General features: G+C 41.4%; 1 protein-coding gene across 1 annotated transcript in view; it reads right to left on the reverse strand.

The window, feature by feature from the left end:
* The window catches only part of vsx2 (visual system homeobox 2), a 47429-nt gene extending 23418 nt beyond the window's left edge, over positions 1-24011 (reverse strand). Inside the window, exon 1 of the mRNA XM_067991057.1 lies at positions 23594-24011. Coding sequence (XP_067847158.1) covers positions 23594-24011 — 418 coding nt within the window. The remainder of the gene's footprint in view (positions 1-23593) is intronic.
* Positions 24012-24824: the final 813 nt, after the last annotated feature.

A 24824-nucleotide genomic window follows, 5' to 3' on the forward strand; every position in this document is an offset into this window, starting at 1 on the left:
CAAAGGTTTCCAGACTGGAGGTCTGTGAGTGGATCCCAGGGATTCCAGAGGTTGTCAGATTTTAAGTGTCATTTTATATTTCTTGAGTTAGTAGCACAGATATGTCTGATGTTATATGCTAGTAAAAATGTTTTCTGCAAATGTATCCTTTGGATATCTACTCTCTTTTGAAGTTGGGACCCATTTGAAGGAGGTCGCTGGGAGTTTGTCAATTACTTGCACTGGATTCCTGGGAGTGTGTAAATATTACAGGAGGTCCCCCGCAAGTGTATCAATCCCTAGGAGTGTGTCAATATTTGCACTGGGAGTGTGTAAATATTGCAGGAGGTCCCCTGCAAGTGTGTGAATCCCTGGGAATGTGTCAATATTTGCACTGGGAGTGTGTAAATATTGCAAGAGGTCCCTGACAAGTGTGTCAATATTCGCACCGGGTTCCTGTGAGTGTGTAAATATTGCCGGAGGTTCCCAGCAAGTGTGTCAATCCCTGAGAGTGTGTCAATATTTACTAGGATTCCCCGGGAAAGCATTGATGTAATTAAGCGTGTGTCAGTATTCGCAGGGGCTCTCTACGAGTGTGTAAATATTTGCAGGGGCTCTCTTCGAGTGTGTAAATATTTAGATTATTCCAAAATAATCTAAAACAAAACCAAAATACTGTGATGCTGGAAATCTGAAATAAAAACAGAAAATGCTGGAAATACTCAACGGGTCAGGCAGCATCTGTGGAGAAAGATACAGAGTTAACGTTTTAGGTCGATAACCCTTCATCAGAACTGAGATCATCAAGCTGAAACATGAACCCTGTTTCTCTCTCCACAGATACTGCCTGACCTGCTGAGCATTTCCAACATTTCCTGTTTTTATTCCAAAATAATTTGTTTGTTTATAACAATGCTAATTATAAATTGTAATTTGTAATTGAAGCGTGGAGCTGTGTATTATTTCTTGCCAGTATTCTATTCGAAGTGTGACGTTCTCATATCCTTTATATTAATAGTGCTGAGTAGAGCTCCAGGCTTAATGGTATTAAGTGAGGTACAGTCTGACCCCATTCTCAACACATACTTTAAAATTTGATGCAGTTTACAATCATCCATTTTATTTATCATTAAAATTAATGTTATTCATTCAGGAGGGAAAAAACATTGTCCTATTTCCTTTTGAAGTCAGTGATCTGAGGGTGTAATTTTGTTAATCTCATGACATTAGTAAAGAGTCACTCCAGAATAATCCAAAATATGACAAGAATGGCACCAACATATACTAATAGGTAAGCAACAAATACATCCAATTACACAGTTAAAACTGGCCAAATATTCCAGCAAACCCATTCAAAATACACTGGCAAACCCATTTGACACAACATCAAAGACAGCAGAAACCAGAGCAAACCCATCAAGGCAAACAAAATACATCAATTCAATTCAATACTTCAGATCTACACAAATACATCTTCTTGCCCTCCCAAAATATCACAGCAGCCCTACCCATATATACCATCAAACTCATCCTGAAGTTCCCACAAATCCAATCAAATACCACAGCAAAATTACCCGATTGCACTCTCACACCCACTCAAAAACACACCAGCAAACCAACTCAAAATACTCCAGGAAGCACATTCAAAATGGCCCAACTAAAAGAACAAGTAAACTCATATAAGTGCACCAGCAGATCATACCCAAATACACAAAACAATCAATGCGGTGCAGACCCGATGGGCCAAATGGCCTCCTTCCATGCTGTAACCATTCTATGATTCTATGATAAATACCAAACCCACCCATTGCCACCATCATACCTAGCGAAATACATTATCAAATCTACCCAATACACCAGCTCAAATACTCAAGGAAAAACACCAAATTAGCCCTGTAGATCCAGTTAAATTGGCCAGAAAGCACAAATGCACCCAAATATGCCATAAAACCTAATACACTGTCAACTACATCTACCAATTCCAATACAGCATTGAATCCAATCAAATTAACCAAATGACACCCAAACCCAAACATATACTGTGATACCCACCCAGCACACCAAACTCACCAAAATACATTAAACTCATCCAAATATGTAATCAAACCCACCAAAATACATCATGAAATCTACCCAAATACATTAAAACCTCTCAATACACCATCAAACCTCATTCATATACCATGAAACCCACACAAGTAGGTCAAACAATATCAAGTCTACAAAATACACCCAGATATGTCATCCATCCCACCCACAGCACACCACCAAAATACACTATCAACCCATTCAATTATCCAATCAAATCTATCCAATTACCCAATCACATTAGTTCATCTAACCCACTCAGATACACAAACCCATCCAAAAATGCTTCAATCCCAACCAAATACAACATCACTGTCAAGGAACCCACCCAATAATGTCATCAGGCACAAGCAAATGTACCATCAAATCCATCCAAATACACCAGCAAGAATAAACACCAGCAATCCCATCAAAATACACCAGGAAACCCAATCAAATACAAGAACAAACCCAACAAAATCTATTTACATAAAACTGCCCAAACTCACCTAAGCATAAAACTCACCCAAACATAAACATACTGAAACACATAAAACTCACCAAAATATACCAAATACACCTAATTATATAAAATGTAACCAAATACACTATCAAATTGATATAATTACACTATCAAGTTCAACCAAATACACCCTTAAACCCAACCAAATAAACGTAACCTACCCAGAAATACCAAACCCAAATATAATAATACCCAAATTCACCAAACTCAGCCAAAGACATCTTCCAACCCCCACAAATTGTACCACAAAACTAAGCAATTACAACTTTCAATCCAACCAAACCATCAAACCGAGCCAAACATATTATCAAGCCTAACCAAATCCACCATCAAATCCACCACAAATATGCTTAAATATACCCAGGCATGCCACAATGCTCATCCAAATATGCCATCAGACCTACCTAAATTCACCAACCCCACCCAAACACATCATTCCCCCACCAAAAAATAACCATTGAAGCTACACAAAGAAAACAGCCAAAAAGTCCCCAAATCCAACCAACCCAAATACACAAGTAAATGCAATTGATTTTAAACAAGTGCAGTAACTATTTTAATATAGTATCACCATTTTAAATAAGTATACTCCAAAACTCCATGAAGAGGAAAAGCAGAAGGTAATGATAGAATTGGATTCCGAACAGTTTCTGTTTAATTCATAGACCACGTATTCCAGACATTAAAAATTCAAATTAACGTTAACACAGGCCAGTTTAGAAATGAAAAATTTAAAAGCTAAATTAAAAAGTAGGACTTTGAGAGTGGTAATCTCCGGATTACTACCAGAGCCATGTGCTAATTGGCATAAGGACAAACAGATCAGGAAAGTAAGTGCGTGGCTGCAAGACTGGTGTGGAAAGGAGGGGGTTCCATTTCATGGGACACTGGCACCAGCACTGGGACAGGGAGGAGCTGTACCATTGGGACGGGCTGTACCTGAACTGGGCTGGGACCAGAGTCCTAGTGGAAAGGATAACTAGGACTGTAGAAAGGACTTTAAACCAATAAAGGGTGGGGGGGAGGGTACAAAAAATAGTAAGATATAGATAAGAAAAAGAAGGGATAAGAGCAAAAGTCAGAGTATAAAAAGTGATAAAGATAATATAAATACTCCGGGTACAAAAACATTATAAGATGTAATAATAAAATGCCTGTTAAAATTAAAGCAAGATTAATTTAAAAATAAGAACATACTGAATTGCCTGTCCAATAATGTACAAAGCATCCGCAACAAAAAGTGTGATGTCAGAAAGTGTGACAAGAGCATCATCGTGGCATATGGGCAGGGTGGGGACAGTTACCCAAATAAGAGCTCTGTACACAATTAAGGCTGGGAAAATTGAAATTTTCAAGACTGAGATCGATAGATTTTTTGATAGGCAAGGATATGGAGGGATATGGATCAAGGGTGGGTAAATGGAGCCGAGGTACATGATCTGATTGAATGGCGAAACCGGCTCAAGGGGCTGAATGGCCTACTGCTGTTCCTATGTTTCTAAGTTCCTTAAAACAATTAACTGGTTTGGAGAGATCTTCACCAGCTTTGTGCAACCGCACCCCCATCAACATGTTACACTACACTGTGGCTGAAATAGTATGTTAATTCAAGTGTTCTGCACGTTTTAAGTTTGTCCTCATTAATTGCCAGCTAAATTAGTTTTATAAAACCTAATCTAATTTGAAAATGTCTCCTTTATTGAGCTTTTCACTGGCAGCATCGAATAGATACCCCAGGCACCAGAATTGCTCAGAATGTGTACAAAATTCAGCCCCCAGTTAGCAGTATAACCTTTCTGAACTGTAACAAATAAAACCAATTCAATACAGCTGTTCAGTTTTGTTCTTCCAGGCATCTGATTCTGGGAGCGTCCGATAAAAGGCGGGATTTCAGAGCGCTGAGAGGAGCCGAGCCGAGCGGAGGGAGCGTCCGATAAAAGGCGGGATTTCAGAGCGCTGAGAACAGCTGAGAGGAGCCGAGCCGAGCGGAGGGAGCGTCCGATAAAAGGCGGGATTTCAGAGCGCTGAGAACAGCTGAGAGGAGCCGAGCCGAGCGGAGGGAGCATCCGATAAAAGGCGGGATTTCAGAGCGCTGAGAGGAGCCGAGCCGAGCGGAGGGAGCGTCAGATAAAAGGCGGGATTTCAGAGCGCTGAGAACAGCTGAGAGGAGCCGAGCCGAGCGGAGGGAGCGTCCGATAAAAGGCGGGATTTCAGAGCGCTGAGAGGAGCCGAGCCGAGCGGAGGGAGCGTCCGATAAAAGGCGGGATTTCAGAGCGCTGAGAACAGCTGAGAGGAGCCGAGCCGAGCGGAGGGAGCGTCCGATAAAAGGCGGGATTTCAGAGCGCTGAGAACAGCTGAGAGGAGCCGAGCCGAGCGGAGGGAGCGTCCGATAAAAGGCGGGATTTCAGAGCGCTGAGAGGAGCCGAGCGGAGCTGCGACCGAGTTCGAAGTGACGTCAGGAATCAGATCGGGACGCGACACAGGGGAGGCACCTGATTGGTGAGTAGGTTCAGGTGAGTATTTCTCCTTATCTACAGTAACTGAAGTAAAAGGAAAGGGAAGGTCTGCAGGTCTTATAGGAAGTAGCGTTTATTTTTTAGTGAATCAAGGTCCCCAGTGTAGTTAACATTCTCTAAATTGAGAACAATTTAAAGGAGTAAACTCCTTAAAGGGAGTGGTAAGTAGTTTTTCTTTCCTTTTTTTTTCTCTTGACATTGTAGTTGTTCTTAAGCTAATTTAAGGGTTAAGTCATGGCAGGAGATCCCAGCGCCGTGTCATGTTCCTCTTGTGGGATGTGGGAATTCAGGGCTCCTTCCTGTATCCCTGATTCCTTCACCTGCGGGAAGTGTGTCCAGCTGCAGCTATTGTTTGACCGCTTGACGGCTCTGGAGCTGCGGATGGACTCACTTTGGAGCATCCGCGATGCTGAGAAAGTCGTGGATAGCACGTTCAGTGAGTTGGTCACACCGCAGATAAAAATTACTGAGGGAGATAGTGAATGGGTGACCAACAGACAGAGGAAGAGTAGGAAGGCAGTGCAGGGGTCCCCTGCGGTCATCTCCCTCCAAAACAGGTATACCGTTTTGGATACTGTTGGCGGAGATGGCTCACCAGGGGAAGGTGGCAGTGGCCAGGTTCATGGCACCGTGGCTGGCTCTGCTGCACAGGAGGGCAGGAAAAAGAGTGGCAGAGCTATAGTGATAGGGGACTCGATTGTAAGGGGAATAGACAGGCGTTTCTGCGGACGCAACCGAGACTCCAGGATGGTATGTTGCCTCCCTGGTGCAAGGGTCAAGGATGTCTCGGAGCGGCTGCAGGACATTCTGGAGGGGGAGGGTGAACAGCCAGTTGTCGTGGTACATATAGGCACCAACGATATAGGTAAAAAACAGGATGAGGTCCTACAAGCTGAATTTAGGGAGTTAGGAGTTAAACTAAAGAGTAGGACCTCAAAGGTAGTAATCTCAGGATTGCTACCAGTGCCACGGGTTAGTCAGAGTAGGAATGACAGGATAGCTAAGATGAATACGTGGCTTGAGAGATGGTGCAAGCTGGAGGGATTCAAATTCCTGGGCCATTGGAACCGGTTCTGGGGGAGGTGGGACCAGTACAAATTGGACGGTCTGCATCTGGGCAGGACTGGAACCAATGTCCTAGGGGGAGTGTTTGCCAGTGCTGTTGGGGAGGGTTTAAACTAATGTGGCAGGGGGATGGGAACCGATGCAGGAAGTCAGTGGGAAATAAAGTGGTGACAGAAACAAAAGGCAGTAAGGGAGAGTGTACAGAACATGACCGGACAGATGGTCTGAGAAAGCAGGGCAAAGACCAAGGGAAGTCTAGATTAAACTGCATTTATTTCAATGCAAGAAGTCTGATGGGCAAGGCAGATGAACTCAGGGCATGGATGGGTACATGGGACTGGGATGTTATAGCTATTACTGAAACATGGCTAAGGGAGGGGCAGGACTGGCAGCTCAATGTTCCAGGGTACAGATGCTATAGGAAAGATAGAGCAGGAGGTAAGAGAGGAGGGGGAGTTGCATTCTTGATTAGGGAGAACATCACGGCAGTAGTGAGAGGGGATATATCCGAGGGTTCGCCCACTGAGTCCATATGGGTAGAACTGAAAAATAAGAAGGGAGAGATCACTTTGATAGGATTGTACTACAGACCCCCAAATAGTCAACGGGAAATTGAGGAGCAAATATGTAAGGAGATTACAGACAGCTGCAAGAAAAATAGGGTGGTAATAGTAGGGGACTTTAACTTTCCCAACATTGACTGGGACAGCCATAGCATTAGGGGCTTGGATGGAGAGAAATTTGTTGAGTGTATTCAGGAGGAATTTCTCATTCAGTATGTGGATGGCCCGACTAGAGAGGGGGCAAAACTTGACCTCCTCTTGGGAAATAAGGAAGGGCAGGTGACAGAAGTGTTAGTGAGGGATCACTTTGGGACCAGTGATCATAATTCCATTAGTTTTAAGATAGCTATGGAGAAGGATAGGTCTGGCCCAAAAGTTAAAATTCTAAATTGGGGAAAGGCCAATTTTGATGGTATTAGACAGGAACTTTCAGAAGTTGATTGGGAGAGTCTGTTGGCAGGCAAAGGGACGTCTGGTAAGTGGGAGGCTTTCAAAAGTGTGTTAACTGGGGTTCAGGGTAAGCACATTCCTTATAAAGTGAAGGGCAAGGCTGGTAGAAGTAGGGAACCTTGGATGACTCGGGAGATTGAGGCACTAGTCAAAAATAAGAAGGAGGCATATGACATGCATAGGCAGCTGGGATCAAGTGGATCCCTTGAAGAGTATAGAGATTGCCGGAGTAGAGTTAAGAGAGAAATCAGGAGGGCAAAAAGGGGATATGAGATTGCTTTGGCAGATCAGGCAAAGGTGAATCCAAAGAGCTTCTACAAATACATAAAGGGCAAAAGGGTAACTAGGGAGAGAGTAGGGCCTCTTAAGGATCAACAAGGTCATCTAAGTGCGGAACCACAAGAGATGGGTGAGATCCTGAATGAATATTTCACATCGGTATTTACGGTTGAGAAAGGCATGGATGTTAGGGAACTTGGGGAAATAAATAGTGATGTCTTGAGGAGTGTACATATTACAGAGAGGGAGGTGCTGGAAGTCTTAACGCGCATCAAGGTAGATAAATCTCCGGGACCTGATGAAATGTATCCCAGGACGTTATGGGAGGTTAGGGAGGAAATTGCGGGTCCCCTAGCAGAGATATTTGAATCATCCACCGCGACAGGTGAGGTGCCTGAAGATTGGAGGGTAGCAAATGTTGTGCCTTTGTTTAAGAAGGGCGGCAGGGAAAAGCCTGGGAACTACAGACCAGTGAGCCTGACATCTGTAGTGGGTAAGTTGTTAGAGGGTATTCTGAGGGACAGGATCTGCAGGCATTTGGAGAGGCAGGGACTAATTAGGAACAGTCAGCATGGTTTTATGAGAGGAAAATCATGTCTCACGAATTTGATTGAGTTTTTTGAAGGGGTAACCAAGAAGATAGATGAGGGCTGTGCAGTAGACGTGGTCTACATGGACTTCAGCAAAGCATTTGACAAGGTACCGCATGGTAGGTTGTTACATAAGGTTAAATCTCATGGGATCCAAGGTGAGGTAGCCAATTGGATACAAAATTGGCTTGACGACAGAAGACAGAGGGTGGTTGTCGAGGGTTGTTTTTCAAACTGGATGCCTGTGTCCAGCGGTGTGCCTCAGGGATCGGTGCTGGGTCCGCTGTTATTTGTTATTTATATTAATGATTTGGATGAGAATTTAGGAGGCATGGTTAGTAAGTTTGCAGATGACACCAAGATTGGTGGCATTGTGGACAGTGAAGAAGGTTATCTAGGATTGCAACGGGATCTTGATAAATTGGGCCAGTGGGCCGATGAATGGCAGATGGAGTTTAATTTAGATAAATGTGAGGTGATGCATTTTGGTAGATCGAATCGGGCCAGGACCTACTCCGTTAATGGTAGGGCGTTGGGGAGAGTTATAGAACAAAGAGATCTAGGAGTACAGATTCATAGCTCCTTGAAAGTGGAGTCACAGGTGGATAGGGTGGTGAAGAAGGCATTCAGCATGCTTGGTTTCATTGGTCAGAACATTGAATGCAGGAGTTGGGATGTCTTGTTGAAGTTGTACAGGGCATTGGTGAGGCCACACTTGGAGTACTGTGTACAGTTCTGGTCACCCTATTATAGAAAGGATATTATTAAACTAGAAAGAGTGCAGAAAAGATTTACTAGGATGCTACCGGGACTTGATGGTTTGACTTACAGGGAGAGGTTAGACAGACTGGGACTTTATTCCCTGGAGAGTAGGAGGTTAAGGGGTGATCTTATAGAAGTCTATAAAATAATGAGGGGCATAGATAAGGTCGATAGTCAAAATCTTTTCCCAAAGGTAGGGGAGTCTATAACGAGGGGGCACAGATTTAAGGTGAGAGGGGAGAGATACAAAAGGATCCAGAGGGGCAATTTTTTCACTCAAAGGGTGGTGAGTGTCTGGAACGAGCTGCCAGAGGCAGTAGTAGAGGCGGGTACAATTTTGTCTTTTAAAAAGCATTTGGACAGTTACATGGGGAAGATGGGTATCGAGGGATATGGGCCAAGTGCAGGCAATTGGGACTAGCTTAGTGGTATAAACTGGGCGACATGGACATGTTGGGCCGAAGGGCCTGTTTCCATGTTGTAACTTCTATGATAATTCCAAGTTGGTTTGAGTTCTGGTTTGCATAGTGCAATGATGTCATCGCATCATTTTGCAATGTATTCTGAGCCATTTCTGCCCCTGAACTTTAAAAAAATTCACACTGAATGAACCATAACATGTATTTCTGGTGCAACCAGATGGAGCCAGCTCTCATTTCAGATTCTAAAAATCAGCAAACCCTATAGCTGAGATATTACCAACCAGTGTGTCATTACCTCCTGGTAGGATTGATGCGGAGAAACTATTTCCTTTAGTGGGGAATTCAGAACAGCGGGGGGGACATAATCTTAAAATTAGAGCTAGGCCTTTTAGGAATGAAATCAAGCAGCACTTTTTCACACAAAGGGTAGTAGAAATTTGGAACTCGCTCCCCCAAAAGGTCGTGGATGTTGAGTCAATTGACATTTTCAAGACTGAGATCAATAGATTTTTGTTAGTAAAGGTATCAAGGGATATGGAGCAAAGACGGGAAATGGAGCTGAGGTACAGATCAGCCATGATCTAACAAAATGGAGGAATATGCTCGAGTGGTTGAATGGCCTACTCGTACTCTTGTGTAACAGAAGGCTAATGATGACTATAATCATGCTTTATTACAGTAAACACCGCACCCCCATGTTCAGTAAACAGTTCACAGCGACATGTGAACACAGCTGCCAAAATCCACAAAAGCATGCACCACTTGTCAAGCTGTGCCATTTATGTAATGCATATCTACAATGTATTATAATATGACTAACAGTGCAAAGAGCAACAAGAAGTTACTTTCATTCTTCTGAGCGGATCCAATGAATATGAAAATAATTAGTCCCAGAGATTAGATATTGGAGGAATGCTATGTCTAGTCAATCCAAGTTATTTGCAAACTCGGCACTGTTGCAGGAGGAAAGATGAGTGACAGACATGTGCATATAAAAACTTCAAAACAGGAAATGTATTAAAAGCATTCAATTTAATTGTACCCAGCATCAACATTTTCACATTACTGTCTATTAACCAATTGAAAATTAGTTCTTAGTAAACAGTCATTTAGCTTAATTCTTGAGCATGCAATCAATGCATTGCTGTCACAAAGTCCACCAAGTCAGTATCAATGACCAATAGCTACATGAAAATAATCCAACAACACCTAATGAACTTTACAGTATCTGTAATAACAAAGCAGATACCCTAGAATGATACCAGGGCAGTAGTCCAATATCAGAATTTACTGAGCAGTCATGAGAAGCCTGAGCTTTTCTCTCACAGCTTATGATATTGTATGAATTCCTTTATTAGATTCCAGCCTATAACTCACTCCTGGATATCCATTATTCTATAAATAAAAACTATCTGAACCCCTCGATTAGATTCCAGCCTGTAGCACACTCCAGATATCCATTATTCTGTACATAAACCACCTGAACCTCTTGATTGGATTCCTGTCTGGAACTCACTCCCAGGTATCTATTTTTCTGTATATAAACCATTTGAACCCCTCAATTAGATCATCCTGTAATTCAGTCCCAGGTATCCATTATTCTATAAATAGAATTGTTCCAGGTGTAATGTGCAGAGCAAAAGAGATGCATTGTTGAAAGGAATAGAAGCCTTTAAAAAACCATGATATTCGCATTTTACTGCTATTTGTGTAGAGTTACTGTTTGTTAATACCTTCATGAAAACCTCTTTCTAGAGGTACTTTTTCCACCTAAAACACTATTGCTATAATCATTGTGAGCTGCTAAACACCAGTTCAGTGCCACACTGGAAAGTGTTTAAAGCATCAAGTCAAATATCTGCTGGGAAAATGTAAAAGGGACTAACTGCCCTCAAAGATGCTCAGTTTAAAACATTTGATGGGAAAAGAACAAACAGTTTTATTTTCTTTCAACATTGTATGGACCAGTTAATGCACACCACGCCACAGAATTGAAAGCAAATAATTTGTATCCTGTTCAATGTATTCGGTCCCTCCTCTACCTCCCTCCCCCATCCAGCTGTCTGTCTCCGTGTCTCCCATCACTATTAATGCGTCCATTAAACTAAGTGTGCCAGTTTAGAACATGTATTTTCAGTGATGAGCATTCAGTTATAACCCAGCCTGGGAAACAAGATGAGGAATGAGCTGAGCACAAGTGCTTAAACACCTTGTGTAGGCTGTGATTTACTAAACTCCCTGTACCGCCAGTGCATTTTCTACTGATTGAAAAAAGCTGATGCTGATGGTTGCTTTTCAATCTGTATAAAACAGAATGGTGGGAAGTATGAAATAACAGCAGATGAAAAGGCACATGTTATGCAGACTAGTGACACTATGCTCGGCACAAAGAAAACCAGTGCAGGGAGGTGGCTTTGCAAAAAAACACTAAAGTTGAAATTAACCCAATACTTTCAGATTTCCACAGTTTTGAGTGTGAAAAAACTGCACTGTCTACATTCAAAACTGTGGAACAGTCCACCTCCCTACTGGCACATGCATGATGGAGGGGAATGGCCTCCTTCTGTGCTGTAATTTCTACCATTCTATATTTTACTCAGTCTTCCCTTAGGCTTTTATAGCCCAAGATCAGAATCACCCATCTACCACTACTTGTTGATTTATCTCATCTCTGCTCGTCTTAACCTTGACAGTGTCCTGCAGCATGGGGCCCTGGCCCTTCACCTGGGCTTCTCACTGATGGGAAAAGAAAACTTCTGGGAGCCAACAGAAAGAAAACAATGACAATTGGCAATAACAATTGCACAAGACCAGGCATGCAGTACCTCATATGAGTCTCACGGTGCAGACCTGGTCTCACAATCTTTCTGAGCCTATCTCAGGACTTACTAATATAGGTTTTAAAATATCATTAAATAGCTTTGGTAATACAGATACTTGTGAAAATGTATTATAGGCCTAGCATTATAAAATACCACACAGATAAAATTAATAGACACCGTGTTAATAAAGTCTGATGTTTGTTTTTGTGTTTTCAGTTTATTTCCCTCTTGTGATGGTTCAGTGTCATGTATGACTGGTTTATACAGGAAACTTACAGTCATGCCCAGGGTGGGGGTACATTACCCCTGGCTGGTGCTCTACTTTGTGTTGGAATGTACAGCCTTGTTTATTACTTGATGGTTTTCAAAAGCACATAAAATTCAGTGAATTCACTGCACAAATCCTCAAAACGGGTGGAAAAACACAGCGATTTTAGCCCTAAGTATTGGATAATGTGTGTGTCTGTCTGTATATGTGTGTATGGATGGGTATCTGTGTGTGTATGGATGGGTATCTGTGTATGTGTGTATGTATGGGTGTGTGTGTGTGTGTATGTTTGTATGTGTGTGGATGTTTGTGTATGTATGGGTGTGTGTGTATGTATGGGTGTGTATGTGTGTGTGGATGTTTGTGTATGTATGGGTATCTGTGTGTGTATGGGTATGTATGTGTGTGGATGTTTGTGTGTATGGATGTTTGTGTGTGTGTGTGTATGGATGTGTGTATATGCATGGGCGGGAGGAGGGTGATATTTATGTTTTTGATTCGCATTTGCCCGCTAATCTCATGGGTTTTAATTTTCTGCAACCTGCCGGAAATTGGTTTTGTTGGGAGTTGGAATCAAATCCGGCAGATATCTCGTTTCATTTTATTTACAGTGTATTAAAAAGATGATTGATGTTTAAAATGTTACTAGTTGGAGAGCAGTGGGACGAAGATCGGTTTGGATTTCACACCATGTTAAAACTTACCCGAGAAGCAGCAGGAATGTGCAACAACGGTGGGAAATCCCTCCCGGCGGGAAGATGGGAAAGGCGGGATCAGGCTGAATGCGAGAGGCCTCTCCGTCTCACTGTGAATCGGCTCAAAGGGGACACCGAGGAGACCTGGGGAGAGATTTCCTATGGTCGCTATTTCTAACGAAACTGAAAGAGGAGGCTCTTCTCTCTGTGAAGTTCCTCACTGCTCGTTTTAAAACTAGAACGGATTCAGGACCCTGAGGGTCGGGCCCTGGGCATCACTGGGGAACAGTGGAGAATATTTCACCAACTGTTTCACTGCAGACACTTCCGTCTGAATGAGTTAAATCCCATAAAATCCAGTGGAAATAAAAAGGAAAGTTTACAGTTCTGGTAAGGCTGTCTAAATGTGTCTGTGGCTCAGAATTCAAACAGTCTCCATAATAAATGACGGTCTTGTAACTGAATAGAAACATTCTACTATTGATTTATTACCAATAAAGTGCAGGGTACGGGGAAAAAGCAGGGGAGTGGGACTAATTGGATAGCTCTTTCAAATGGCCTCCTTCTGCGCTGTATCATTCTAGGATTCTATAATGTTAGCTTATTATTATTACATTATTTCTTACGTGGTAGTTTCTCTCCTGATTTGGAAAATAATTTGATTTTAGACAAATTCTCACTAAACTTGTTTTTAGATTCTGTGCTGAAACTATTTGTTAAAAATTGGCAATAAACTCTGATCTGAAAGTTTCTTCCGGAACAAGTAAATGAAATCGTTTTTAAAAAGTACATTCCCAGTAGGCTGGGTTGTTTCTGATTTCTGGTGAGGGTGATCGAATCCAAAACGGTGTGATTTCCCCCTCGCCCCTCCCCCAAAAATGTGAATAAATTAGGATTGCAATCTTGATATAGATGGTGGATTATAAAATCCAATTTCGTCAGATATCATTTTGTTAAGTATTACATTTAAGATGTAAAATCCCAGACATTACTCACCATTTACTGATGATTTACTCATACTGTACATGTTGGGAAGGGGAGATGGATCTCTCTACCTAACAATAAAAGTATTATTCCAGTTACATTTAACACTAACAACGAGATTATTATTAAAAATACATTAACAATTTAAGGTTTAGCCCGTTCAAAAATGAGCAGAATAACCGCTTAACGCGGGAGTGTTGAAGGATTCACACTCACTTCTGGTTGGGGGATAGGGGAGATGCGGTTTTGAATGTGATAACTTTCCCTTCCCTAAAACCATTTCGAAAATCGACTTTTCTACGGAGAAAAAGTATGAGGCCAACATCACACCATAGAGTGCACCCCCTCTATCTGTTGAGCCCGCTATTGACATGAGGCTTCTCAGGAATGAGCATTCTCAATGAGAGACAGAAACATCTAGCGGCAAAAGAATGGATTTATTTAATAGGAACATAGGAATTGCTAGACGAATAAAGACCAAGCTCCATCTAGTTCGCCTTCTACCATCCTGGTAGTAGCATAATACAAGGAGTTGTTGACTATTCATTACAATCAATCTCTATCAATTAGACTACAGAGACCCAGGCATGAGGTGAAGAAGCTCCCAGTGGTGGAGAGCTTTGGGAACCATAGGACCAAAGTCACCTGTTCCTCCCAAGCATGTTACATTTACCACATGTCATGTTTCAAACTCCTCTGATACTGTATCCCCAAAATATTATTTTCTGAAAGAAATTCTACCTTTAATAAATGCATGGTTCTATTTAAATCATCAGGACAGATGGGAGCTGTTTGGAGAGCTCAGTGGAGTAGATTAACTCCGGGTAGGATAAGGATGAAGAGTAAAGAGATTTATATTTATCATGCGGAGAACAGGGCTAAGAATGGGACTTTATGGAATTATTAGTGAGCAAATCCAATTCCATAGAGAGGTGGAAAAGGTCAGTCTTCATGTACATTATACACACACATTATACACATGGATACATAGCTACATTATGCACACATGGATACACATGTACATTATACACACAGATACACATGTACATTATACACACAGTTACACATGTACATTATGCACACATACACATACATTATACACATGGATAGATAGCTACATTATGCACACATGGATACACATGTACATTATACATGCAGTTACACATGTACATTATACACACATACACATACATTATACACACGGATAGATAGCTACATTATGCACACATGGATACACATGTACATTATACACACAGATCCACATGTACTTATACACATGGTTACACATGCACATTATACACATGGATACACGTGTACATTGTACGCATGGTATATGTGTACATACACACATGTATATTATATAAACGGATACACGTGTACATTTCACGGATACACTTACAGTCCCGGGGTGTCAGGCTCCAGTCGAGTCCGTTTAATGGGTTGGAGGAGTTATTTTTTTCCAGCATCCTTGATCCAATTATCAATAAATCAAATCGATCCCTCGCGGTCTACACGTCCAATACTTTCCTCTGGGAAACTGCTTCCTACTTCAACGTGGCCCCCAAAACTCCTGTTAAACGGGACGTTGGACGTGCTTTGTTCGAGGTTTTTTTTAAACACCTAAAGAAGCCGATTGGGTAAATGTGACGGAAGTGAGCGAGAGTGGGGATCCCGGGGTTATCGGTGTATTTATTACACAGGGAGCTTCTGATAAATAAACATAGCGGCGCTCCCGGAGACCGGGAGTCGGTCCCATTTAAAACTTCTCAACTCAGCCACTGGAGCTCTCCCCCAGCTGCGATTCTATAACCTGCTCCCATTATTGGCCAACATTCAGACCCGGGTCATTTTAACCGGAGTTCCCGTCAGTTGGTTCATTTATTTGCCTATTGTTGTAATTACCAGAGTATTTCAGTTTACATTCTCCCTCGCCCTGTCCTGCCCCAGTAAGGATGTATACGGGTCTATTTTTTAAGTTTCTGAGTTATACCCAGGAGAACGTTTCTGGGTAGTTTCTCAGTGCTTAACTTCAACAAGTCTTATCTTAAAAACACCAATTAATCTACAATTGTGATTTGGGGGGAGGAAAAGAATGGTTTTCTTTGAACGAATATCATTGAGAGGGAAGTTTAAAATTCTGACATTCGTTCAATAGAAATCCGACAAACAACTTTGTGTGATGTTTGTTCACATGTAAAGCCGGGATCTCCACCAGGCCTGTCTGATCACATATACTGACCAGGCTGCTTTGTTCCTGCCCTGTATCTATTACTATTACTATAGCCTCAGGCAGCCAGGTTGCTCCTGTATAACCAGTTACTTTTGCAAAATCTCATCACTCCTGGGTGAGCCCGTTATTTTTGTATATTCCCGTCCAGGTCTGTTACTCCTGTGTAATCTTGGTTACTCTTTTATAATCTTGTTACATCCGTACAGTCCCATTACTCCTCTAAAATCTTGTTACAGGCCAATGACTCCTGTATATTTTTGTTATTCCCGTAAAGCCATGTTACTCTTGTATATTTTTTCGTTCCTCTATAACCGTTACTCCTGTATAATTTTATTAATCACATACAGCCTTATTACTCCTGCATAATATTATTATTTCCATACAGCCTTATTACTTCAATCTATTTCTGTTATTCGTGTATAGCCCTTTTATTCCTGTATAATCTTGTTACTCTTGTATAGTCCGACAACACTTTGTTATTTCCGTACAGGCTTATTACTCCTGTATAATCAATCTTGTTATTCCCTTACATCCCTATTACTCCTGTATAATTTTGCTATTCCCGTACAGCCCTATTGCTCCTGTATAATTTTGCCATTCCTGTACAGCCCTGTTACTCCAGTATAATCTTGTCGTTGAGTATAACCCTGTTACTACCTTTTGATTCGAGATTACTGCGCTATGGTTCTGTTACTCCACTTTTCCTTCCATTTCTATATGACCTCAGTTACCGTGTGCACTCCGGCTTCTCTTATAACGATCTCACTAGGATATAAGCCTCCTAATTTCCTCCATAGACGCGCACGGTCCTTTTGTTCCTGTTTAACCCTTTAGCTTCCATCTAACCCTGTTGATTTTTGAATAATCAGGTTGCTCCTGTTACTTGTATAATTCGGTCTCCTGTATAGCTCTGTTATTCCTGTCCCTGCTATAATAACATTGTACATCCTTTACATAAGGCCCCTGCAAATACACAGTTTCAGCCCCTTGTGCCTTGCTAAGTTATTAGGCACCCCGGATTATCCCAGTCCTTCCTACCTCGCGGTCTAAATACTAAACTTCAGCACCAAATAAAACATCGATTTGTACTAGTAATTTGCCCAGAGATGGGCCTCGCTCTGGAGTTACATTCACAGCCTACCCGTGAAAAAGAGCAGATCCCAATATTGTTTCCCCCTCCCTCCCCTCAGCCCTTTTCCTCATTATATCCTGACACTAAATCTTCCAGTGTGTTAACGTCCGAATCCAGCGGGACTGCTCTCTTTATAGGAATATTGGGGTATAGATTGGACCTGAGACACGAGTCTGGATCGGGAGCTTGGTGTGACACTATATGGTTGATTTATTGATATTCCGTGTTTGACATAAAGTTAGGATTGGATCACTTTCTTGTTTGTCCAAGGATGAAGTGTATGGTTAAAAAAAAGAGCACCCAGCAATCGTTAATCTAAAAAGTGAGCGTGTTTATGGTCACTTACAGTAGGAAGGCAAACGGCTCGCGGTCAATACACAGACTGCAAAGATAAGCAATGACCAGAATACTGAAGTCTAACTGAAGTCATTCAAGGGCAGTTTGGCGCTGTAATAGGGAGAAGGGGTCCGTAGGTATCTGTGAAAAGTGAGCTAATGGGCCTAATGTGAAGTGCAGGACCATTTAACACGGCATGGCGTTGTCATTCTCTGGTGATGCTCAGAGACTGTTTGTACTAACCTACAACAACCTCTCCTCGTTACATCGGTCACATACAGAAATAACAGCACGTGTAGGTAACAGAATTCTATACACCAAACATCCATTACAACTCTATATACTCAGCATCTTATGTAAACCTAAACATCTGATCATATACAGCCAAATACTCTCAGAATCTTATACAAGCCTAAACACTCAGCATCAAATACAGTCAAATACCCTCAGAATCCTATACAACCCTAAACATCCAGCATCCCATAGCCCTATACACCCGGTATCCCGTACAACCCTAAACACCCATTATCCTATACAACTCTACCCACCCAACTGCCTAAATAACCCCAAACACCTGCATTATATATAGTAATATACACCCAGCATCCTACACAGGTCTATACACCCACCATCCTATACAATGCTATATACGCACCATCCTATACAAACTTTTAACTCGGCTTCCTTTACAACCGTACAAACCCACCATCCCATACACCCACCATCCTTTACAACACTATACACGCACCATCCTTTTCAACACTATACACGCACCATCCTTTTCAACACTATACACGCACCATCCTTTACAACACTATACATACATCATCCTTTACAACACTATACATGCATCATCCTTTACAACACTATACATGCATCATCCTTTACAAATTTATATACTCAACAACCTTTACAACCTATAAACCTAGCGCCCTATACAGTCATACACTGAGCATTCTGTACATGCATAAACAACCAGTATTCTATAAAACTCTATACACTCAATATCTTATACAGTCAAATACACTCTTAGACAACCTTAAACACCCAACATCTTGGGTGTCTATACTCTATTATCTGCATCCTTTCCCGCACGAAGTCCCACTCATCTATAACCTCTGTCCGCACCGATATTTATTGGCTCCTGATCCCTCAATGCATTGAGTTCAAAATCCACGTGTCCAGCTACAAATCCCTCCATGCCCTCACTCTATCCTGCCTCTGCAGCCTCCTCCAGCCCTAAGTCCCTGATCACACTTTCTGCTCTTCGAACTCAGGTCTACTGTCTGTTCCTCCCCCGATGTCCATTCTACTTTTGGTGGCAGAGACTCAAGCCATCTCATCCCCACTCTGGAACTCTCACTAAACTCCTCCTCACCTCTTCCTATCGTCAGAAGCCTCATTAAAACATACCTCTTCCGCTGTACCTCTGGCTACCTATCCTAATGTTCCCTTTTACTCCTGCTTGGGTATGACACCCAACTGTGAAGTGCCTCGAGGAGTTTTGCTATATTAATACAAGTTGTTGTATACACTCAGTATCCTATAGAATCATATTCACCCACCATCTCATACAACCATATACAACTAGTATTCTATATAATCACATATACCAAAACACCAGATCAAACTTTATACATTCAGCATCCTATACAATCCATATAATAGTTCCTTATGCCATCCTGCACTCTGTGTTCTACATAATCCAGCACTCTCTATGGCATACAATCCATACATTCTACAGAACCCACAACTTCTATACAATTATACCCAAACATGCTATACAATACAATGCTTGGCATCCTGTACAAGCCACGGACTCATCCTATACAATCCTAGTTTCCTGTAACGGTCCACGCTCTGGCATGCTATACAATCAGCAGGTACAATCGCTGGATGAGTGGAGGGGACATGGTTGTCCCTCATTTTTCCCATGATTTATGTTCTCTCCCCGCACCCCCAAATTGAATAATGTTCCACTCAATTTTTTAATGCATGTTTGCACCTCTGCTCTATTGTATACAATCCTGTACACCTAGGATGTACAATCCTAGATACCCTACTTACTATATTATCATTAGCCCTGCCATTTATACACCCTACATCTTATAGAATCATAGAAAGTTACAGCACAGAAGGGGCCATTCAGCCCATCATGTTCTGTGCCAGCCGAAAAACAGCTATCCCGTTTAATCCCACTTTCCAGCACTTGGTGCGTAGCCCTGTAGGTTACAGCACTTCAAATGTACATCCAAGCACTTTTTTAATTAGTTGAGGGTTTCTGCCTCTACCACCCTTTCAGGCAGTGAGTTCTATACCCTCTCCGCCCTCTGGGTGAAAAATTTCTCCTCAGCTCCCCTTTAATCCTTCTACCAATTACTTTAAATCTATGCCCCCTAGTCACTGACTCCTCTGCTAATGGAAATAGGTCCTCCCTATCCACTCTATCTAGTCCCATCATAATTTTATACACCTCAATTAAATCTCCCCTCAGCCTCCTTTGCTCCAAAGAAAACAACCCCAGCCTATCCAATCTTTTCTCATAATTAAAATTCTCCAGTCCTGGCAACATCCTCCTAAATCTCCTCTGTACCCTCTCAAGAGCAATCACATCTTTTCTGTAATGTGGTGACCAGAACTGTACGCAGTACTCAAGCTGTGGCCTAACCAATGTTTTATACAGTTCTAGCATAACCTCCCTGCTCTTTTGTTCAATGCCTTGGCTAATAAAGAAAAGTATCCCATATGCCTTTTTAACCACCTTATCTACCTGTCCTGCTACCTTCAGGGATCTATTTTTATGCACTCCAAGGTCCCTTTGTTCCTCTACACTTCTCAGTATCTTCCCATTTATTGTACATCCACATCCCATACCCCCTCTTTATTATATTATCGTGAAATTCTAAACATCCTGCATCACATACCATTATGCACTCTCTATCCTACACAATCTTAGAGTCACTCATACATAATAGTAAACAATCAATATTATTTGCAATCCTATAGTTTACATTCTACATATTCCCGTACTCCTTGCGTCATATACAATCCTGTGCTCCGTATTCCGTACAACCCTATACAACCAGCACCCTACAAAATCTTGCATTCCTATGCCGTCCTATATTCTATGTGTGTTATATTTGCATCCTATACTCACCATTCTATAAAATGTTATATACACAGTATCGTATATATATATATATCACACATGCCATACAATCCTATACACACAACACCACACAATTTCAGCACTTTGTATCGAATGTAGTGCATGTTATACAGTACTATATAGCAAGCACTATTTACAATCATACACTGTATTCTATTGATCATTCTATAGATACATGTACATTGCATGTATCCCATACAGTGCTAACACCCAGCATCATACATAATACTTTAAACTCGGCATCGTTTACAATCTTATATCATATTAGGTACAATATATACAGCATCATATAAAATCCCACATCCGACATTCTATACATTGTTATGAACCATGCATTAAATGCAATGACGTACCAACACAATTCTATACCTAAGTAGCTCATACATACTTCATCCTATACACCCTGTAGCCAATGCAATTCTATACACCATGTACCAAATCAATCCTATATACTCTGCATCCAATGCAATCTTATACGTCCAAAACCCCATACAATCCTATAGTCCTACCATCCTATACAACTCTACACAACCAGGATCCTATACAATACTTTACACAATGTATCCAAAAGTCCGGCATACCCTGTTATCATATGCAACCCTACACACTTTAAAATACACGACATCCCAAACATGCTGCATTCCCTATAATCCCTTATATCCTGTATTTCGCCCAGTCCTGTATAACAGCATTTTATGCAATCCCACATGTATATCTGAGTGAATCGTGTAGATTTAGAGCTCATACAATGAATATTATAATCTGCAATTAATGGCTAGTATTGCTTCGAGCTTCACAATCCGAAATCTATCGAGAACGAAACGCCCCGCAAGTAACGGAGACCGAAAGCACAGTCTCTAGATGTGTGCTGGCCTTCCCTATCTATCTACCTGTCATTGAATATACTTAGTGGAATACATGATGTACGTGAAACAGCCGGAGCCCTGCCACAGCAATCCGTGGGCTCTAACTAAACCAGAGACTCCGGATAGTTGTTACACTCCAACCCCCGCAGAATGCACAGTAACACCAGAGACTAGATCAACATCCTCTAACATAAACCAAGGCTCCTATACAGTCAAACTTTTAAATAGATTGTTAGTGCAATACACTACGATACTACATACTATTATATTATAGTATATAGTATACTATTAATACAAACTATTATACTATATACTATTATATTACATTATAGTGTATCAATATACTATTCATTCGATAGGGCGCTAATGTATAGGCACACTCTCTAAACACCAACGTTTAATCTCTGACTGTATTCTAGAACGCGTTAAACGCATATTACTGTTGAATGACTTAATATAGTGGACAATTTACAAAATCCATCCAATACACTTACTGCAACTTTCCACTAACTGTCGAAAGATTTAAGAAACGGAGACCTGCGTGTATGTCTGGCAATTAAAATAAACTTTTCTGTTTTTTTCTCATGGCATTCGACCGAAAACAAAATCCTAACGAAAAGTAAATGTATACTAATGGTCCTGAGTATTAGATATGTGTAGATCCGACATTTTCATATACTGCTGTATTTATATGTATTTATATACCGATATTTATATGCAAGCAGAATCCTTGGGTTTCAATTGTAGCGTACAATTCCCATCTCCCTTCCATAAGTTTGGGAGCTGACTCTGCGCTAAAACGGGGCACTGCGACACTTACCCTCTCAGCCCGGGGAGGAGAGTCGGGACATTATACTCTTGGGTAATTATTATCGCAACAGGCTGGATATGGACATTTTCGTTTCAAATTTCACCGCATTAAAACAAATGAATACAATTCCCAAGTGTGAGTGTCTTTACCTTTAGACAGGTTCAGTAGTTTATATTTACACTCTCTAGTGCAGCTGTGGACATACAATGCAATAGAACCATTTTCAAAGCTTTGCCCACGGTGTGGATTTTTATAGAGTACATAATACCATATAATGTATTAGAAATACCCAGTTCAAATTTACAACATTTTCGATTCATGAAATGTAACATTATTCTAACTTACTTGTTTTTTTAAAAATTCTCGATTTAAACCCTTTCTGATTACACATCTATCGCCTATTGTACCGCGAATGCCTCAACATCAGAATTGGATGGAACTGTATCATAATCTCGCTGAAAGATCGATATCGTGTAACTGAACGGTATGTAACTGATTAGAAAGCATTAATGACTCTACATTATAAAGGGATTTCATCATGCTAAATGCAAGCGAGCATTTATTGGTATATATTTAGTACGGTATGTATTAATGTTTTTAATATCCCATACAATTATTTTAATAATGTTATGAAGTTCAACGATCCTACATTGTATGTGGTAAAATCGAATTAATTCGCGAACGTGTCTTTTGAAACGAAAATGTCAAACTTACCCAAAGAGTTTGTTAAAGAATTTAAACGTTTTGATCTGTCAGTGTTTTCAGCTTGTAATTAAATTGCAGTGTTTGAAACTTAAGATAAAACCACAAAGTACTTTTAATTGTTTAAATTGATCTAGAATCTGTTCCTATTATTTTCGATATATTTCAAAGTAACGTTATTTCTATAAAATAGCGAGTGATTAAATTTGGTTCCACAGAAATTCTTCCTTTGATCTCAATTGAATCTATTTAGCAAATTCAGTTACTGGTGGATTTGTGCCTCGCTACTAGGTAAAGTACATCTTGAACCGAGTGTTGCTACAAGCAGGTGGACACTGTCTCTCCCTCACTGCCTCCCTTACCTGAACTGACTTCCTGACTGGTCTCCAGGTGGATCGCGCCTCGATGCAGGGGTTGCAGGTGAGCGGGAAGAGCTGCGTGTACGCCCGGGTGGTCCGACAACACGTCCAGGAAGGTAGATTGCCCGTAAAAAGCTGGCAGCCCGGCGGCCCCGACCAGCCCTATCCCAGCGGGAGTCAGCACGGTCCTGGCCGCCACCAGGTGAGCCGTGGCCGGCAGGGAATCCGAGATCATCCGCGTCGGCGCAGGCGGGTCTTTATTTAGTCCAAGAATTTCCTGAATGCCAAAACCTGTGCACCTCGACGAATTGCCAGTGCCAGGAATACCTTTTGACCGCTCATTACTTATCAGATTATGAGAAATCGAAATACTTTTGGACTTGCTAAAATTCTCTGAAACCACTTCTTCTTTGCCTGTCATTTTGGAAAATCTTTTTTTTTTCTCTTTCTCTCCCCCTCCCCTCTGCACTGGTCCCAAGTGCACTGTCCAATGTGCAATGATCTGATCCCTTTAGAAATTCCCTATTTATTTAACGGGACAAACCCACCGGGGGGCAACAACCTCAGCGACCAATCAGCAACGCGGGAACAATTAGGAAATCAGGAACTCTCTCCCTCCCTCCTCCAGGAAAGGAAACCGCTTTCACTCAATCTGTCAATTTCACAGACAGGAAATCCTTCAATATCTCTTTCCAAGCACATCTCAGTCTTACTTTTATTGTTTGCTTTTACATCAAATCAGGTTTTTAAAAAAATAGCAACAAGTCCCAGTTTATTTTCTCCTCACCCCCGTCAAGCTCCGAGAACGAGTTCACTAATGCTGAGATTTTTGTTTTTAAAAAAAGCTGCACCATCCCGATCGATATTTCAACCACTTGGTTTGTTTGTTTTGGTAACGGTCTGGTCAGAATGCAAACAAGGAGTGCGTGTGTGTGTGTGTGTGTGGGTTTAATTTCGGCGCAGGTGCGCCCAGTGCACTCGGTCAACCCGAAGAGATTTCAAGGATTGCAAGTGGCTTTTTTCAGGGACTGCAACAACGCTTCATTAATGAAGTCGCGTCTTTGTTTTTTTTTTACTCACAGTGGAAATATTAATCCGTAACTGGTGCAACGTGCCAAAATAATATGTTTTAAGGTGTTTACCAACATTTTTAATGATAAATCTAACGCAACATTCTGTCTCTGCAGTAATAACGAGTATTTTGCTTTTGATTCTGTCTCTCCAGTATCTCTTT

The sequence above is a fragment of the Heptranchias perlo genome, chromosome 10 (assembly GCF_035084215.1).
Source record: "Heptranchias perlo isolate sHepPer1 chromosome 10, sHepPer1.hap1, whole genome shotgun sequence".
Taxonomy (NCBI): domain Eukaryota; kingdom Metazoa; phylum Chordata; class Chondrichthyes; order Hexanchiformes; family Hexanchidae; genus Heptranchias; species Heptranchias perlo.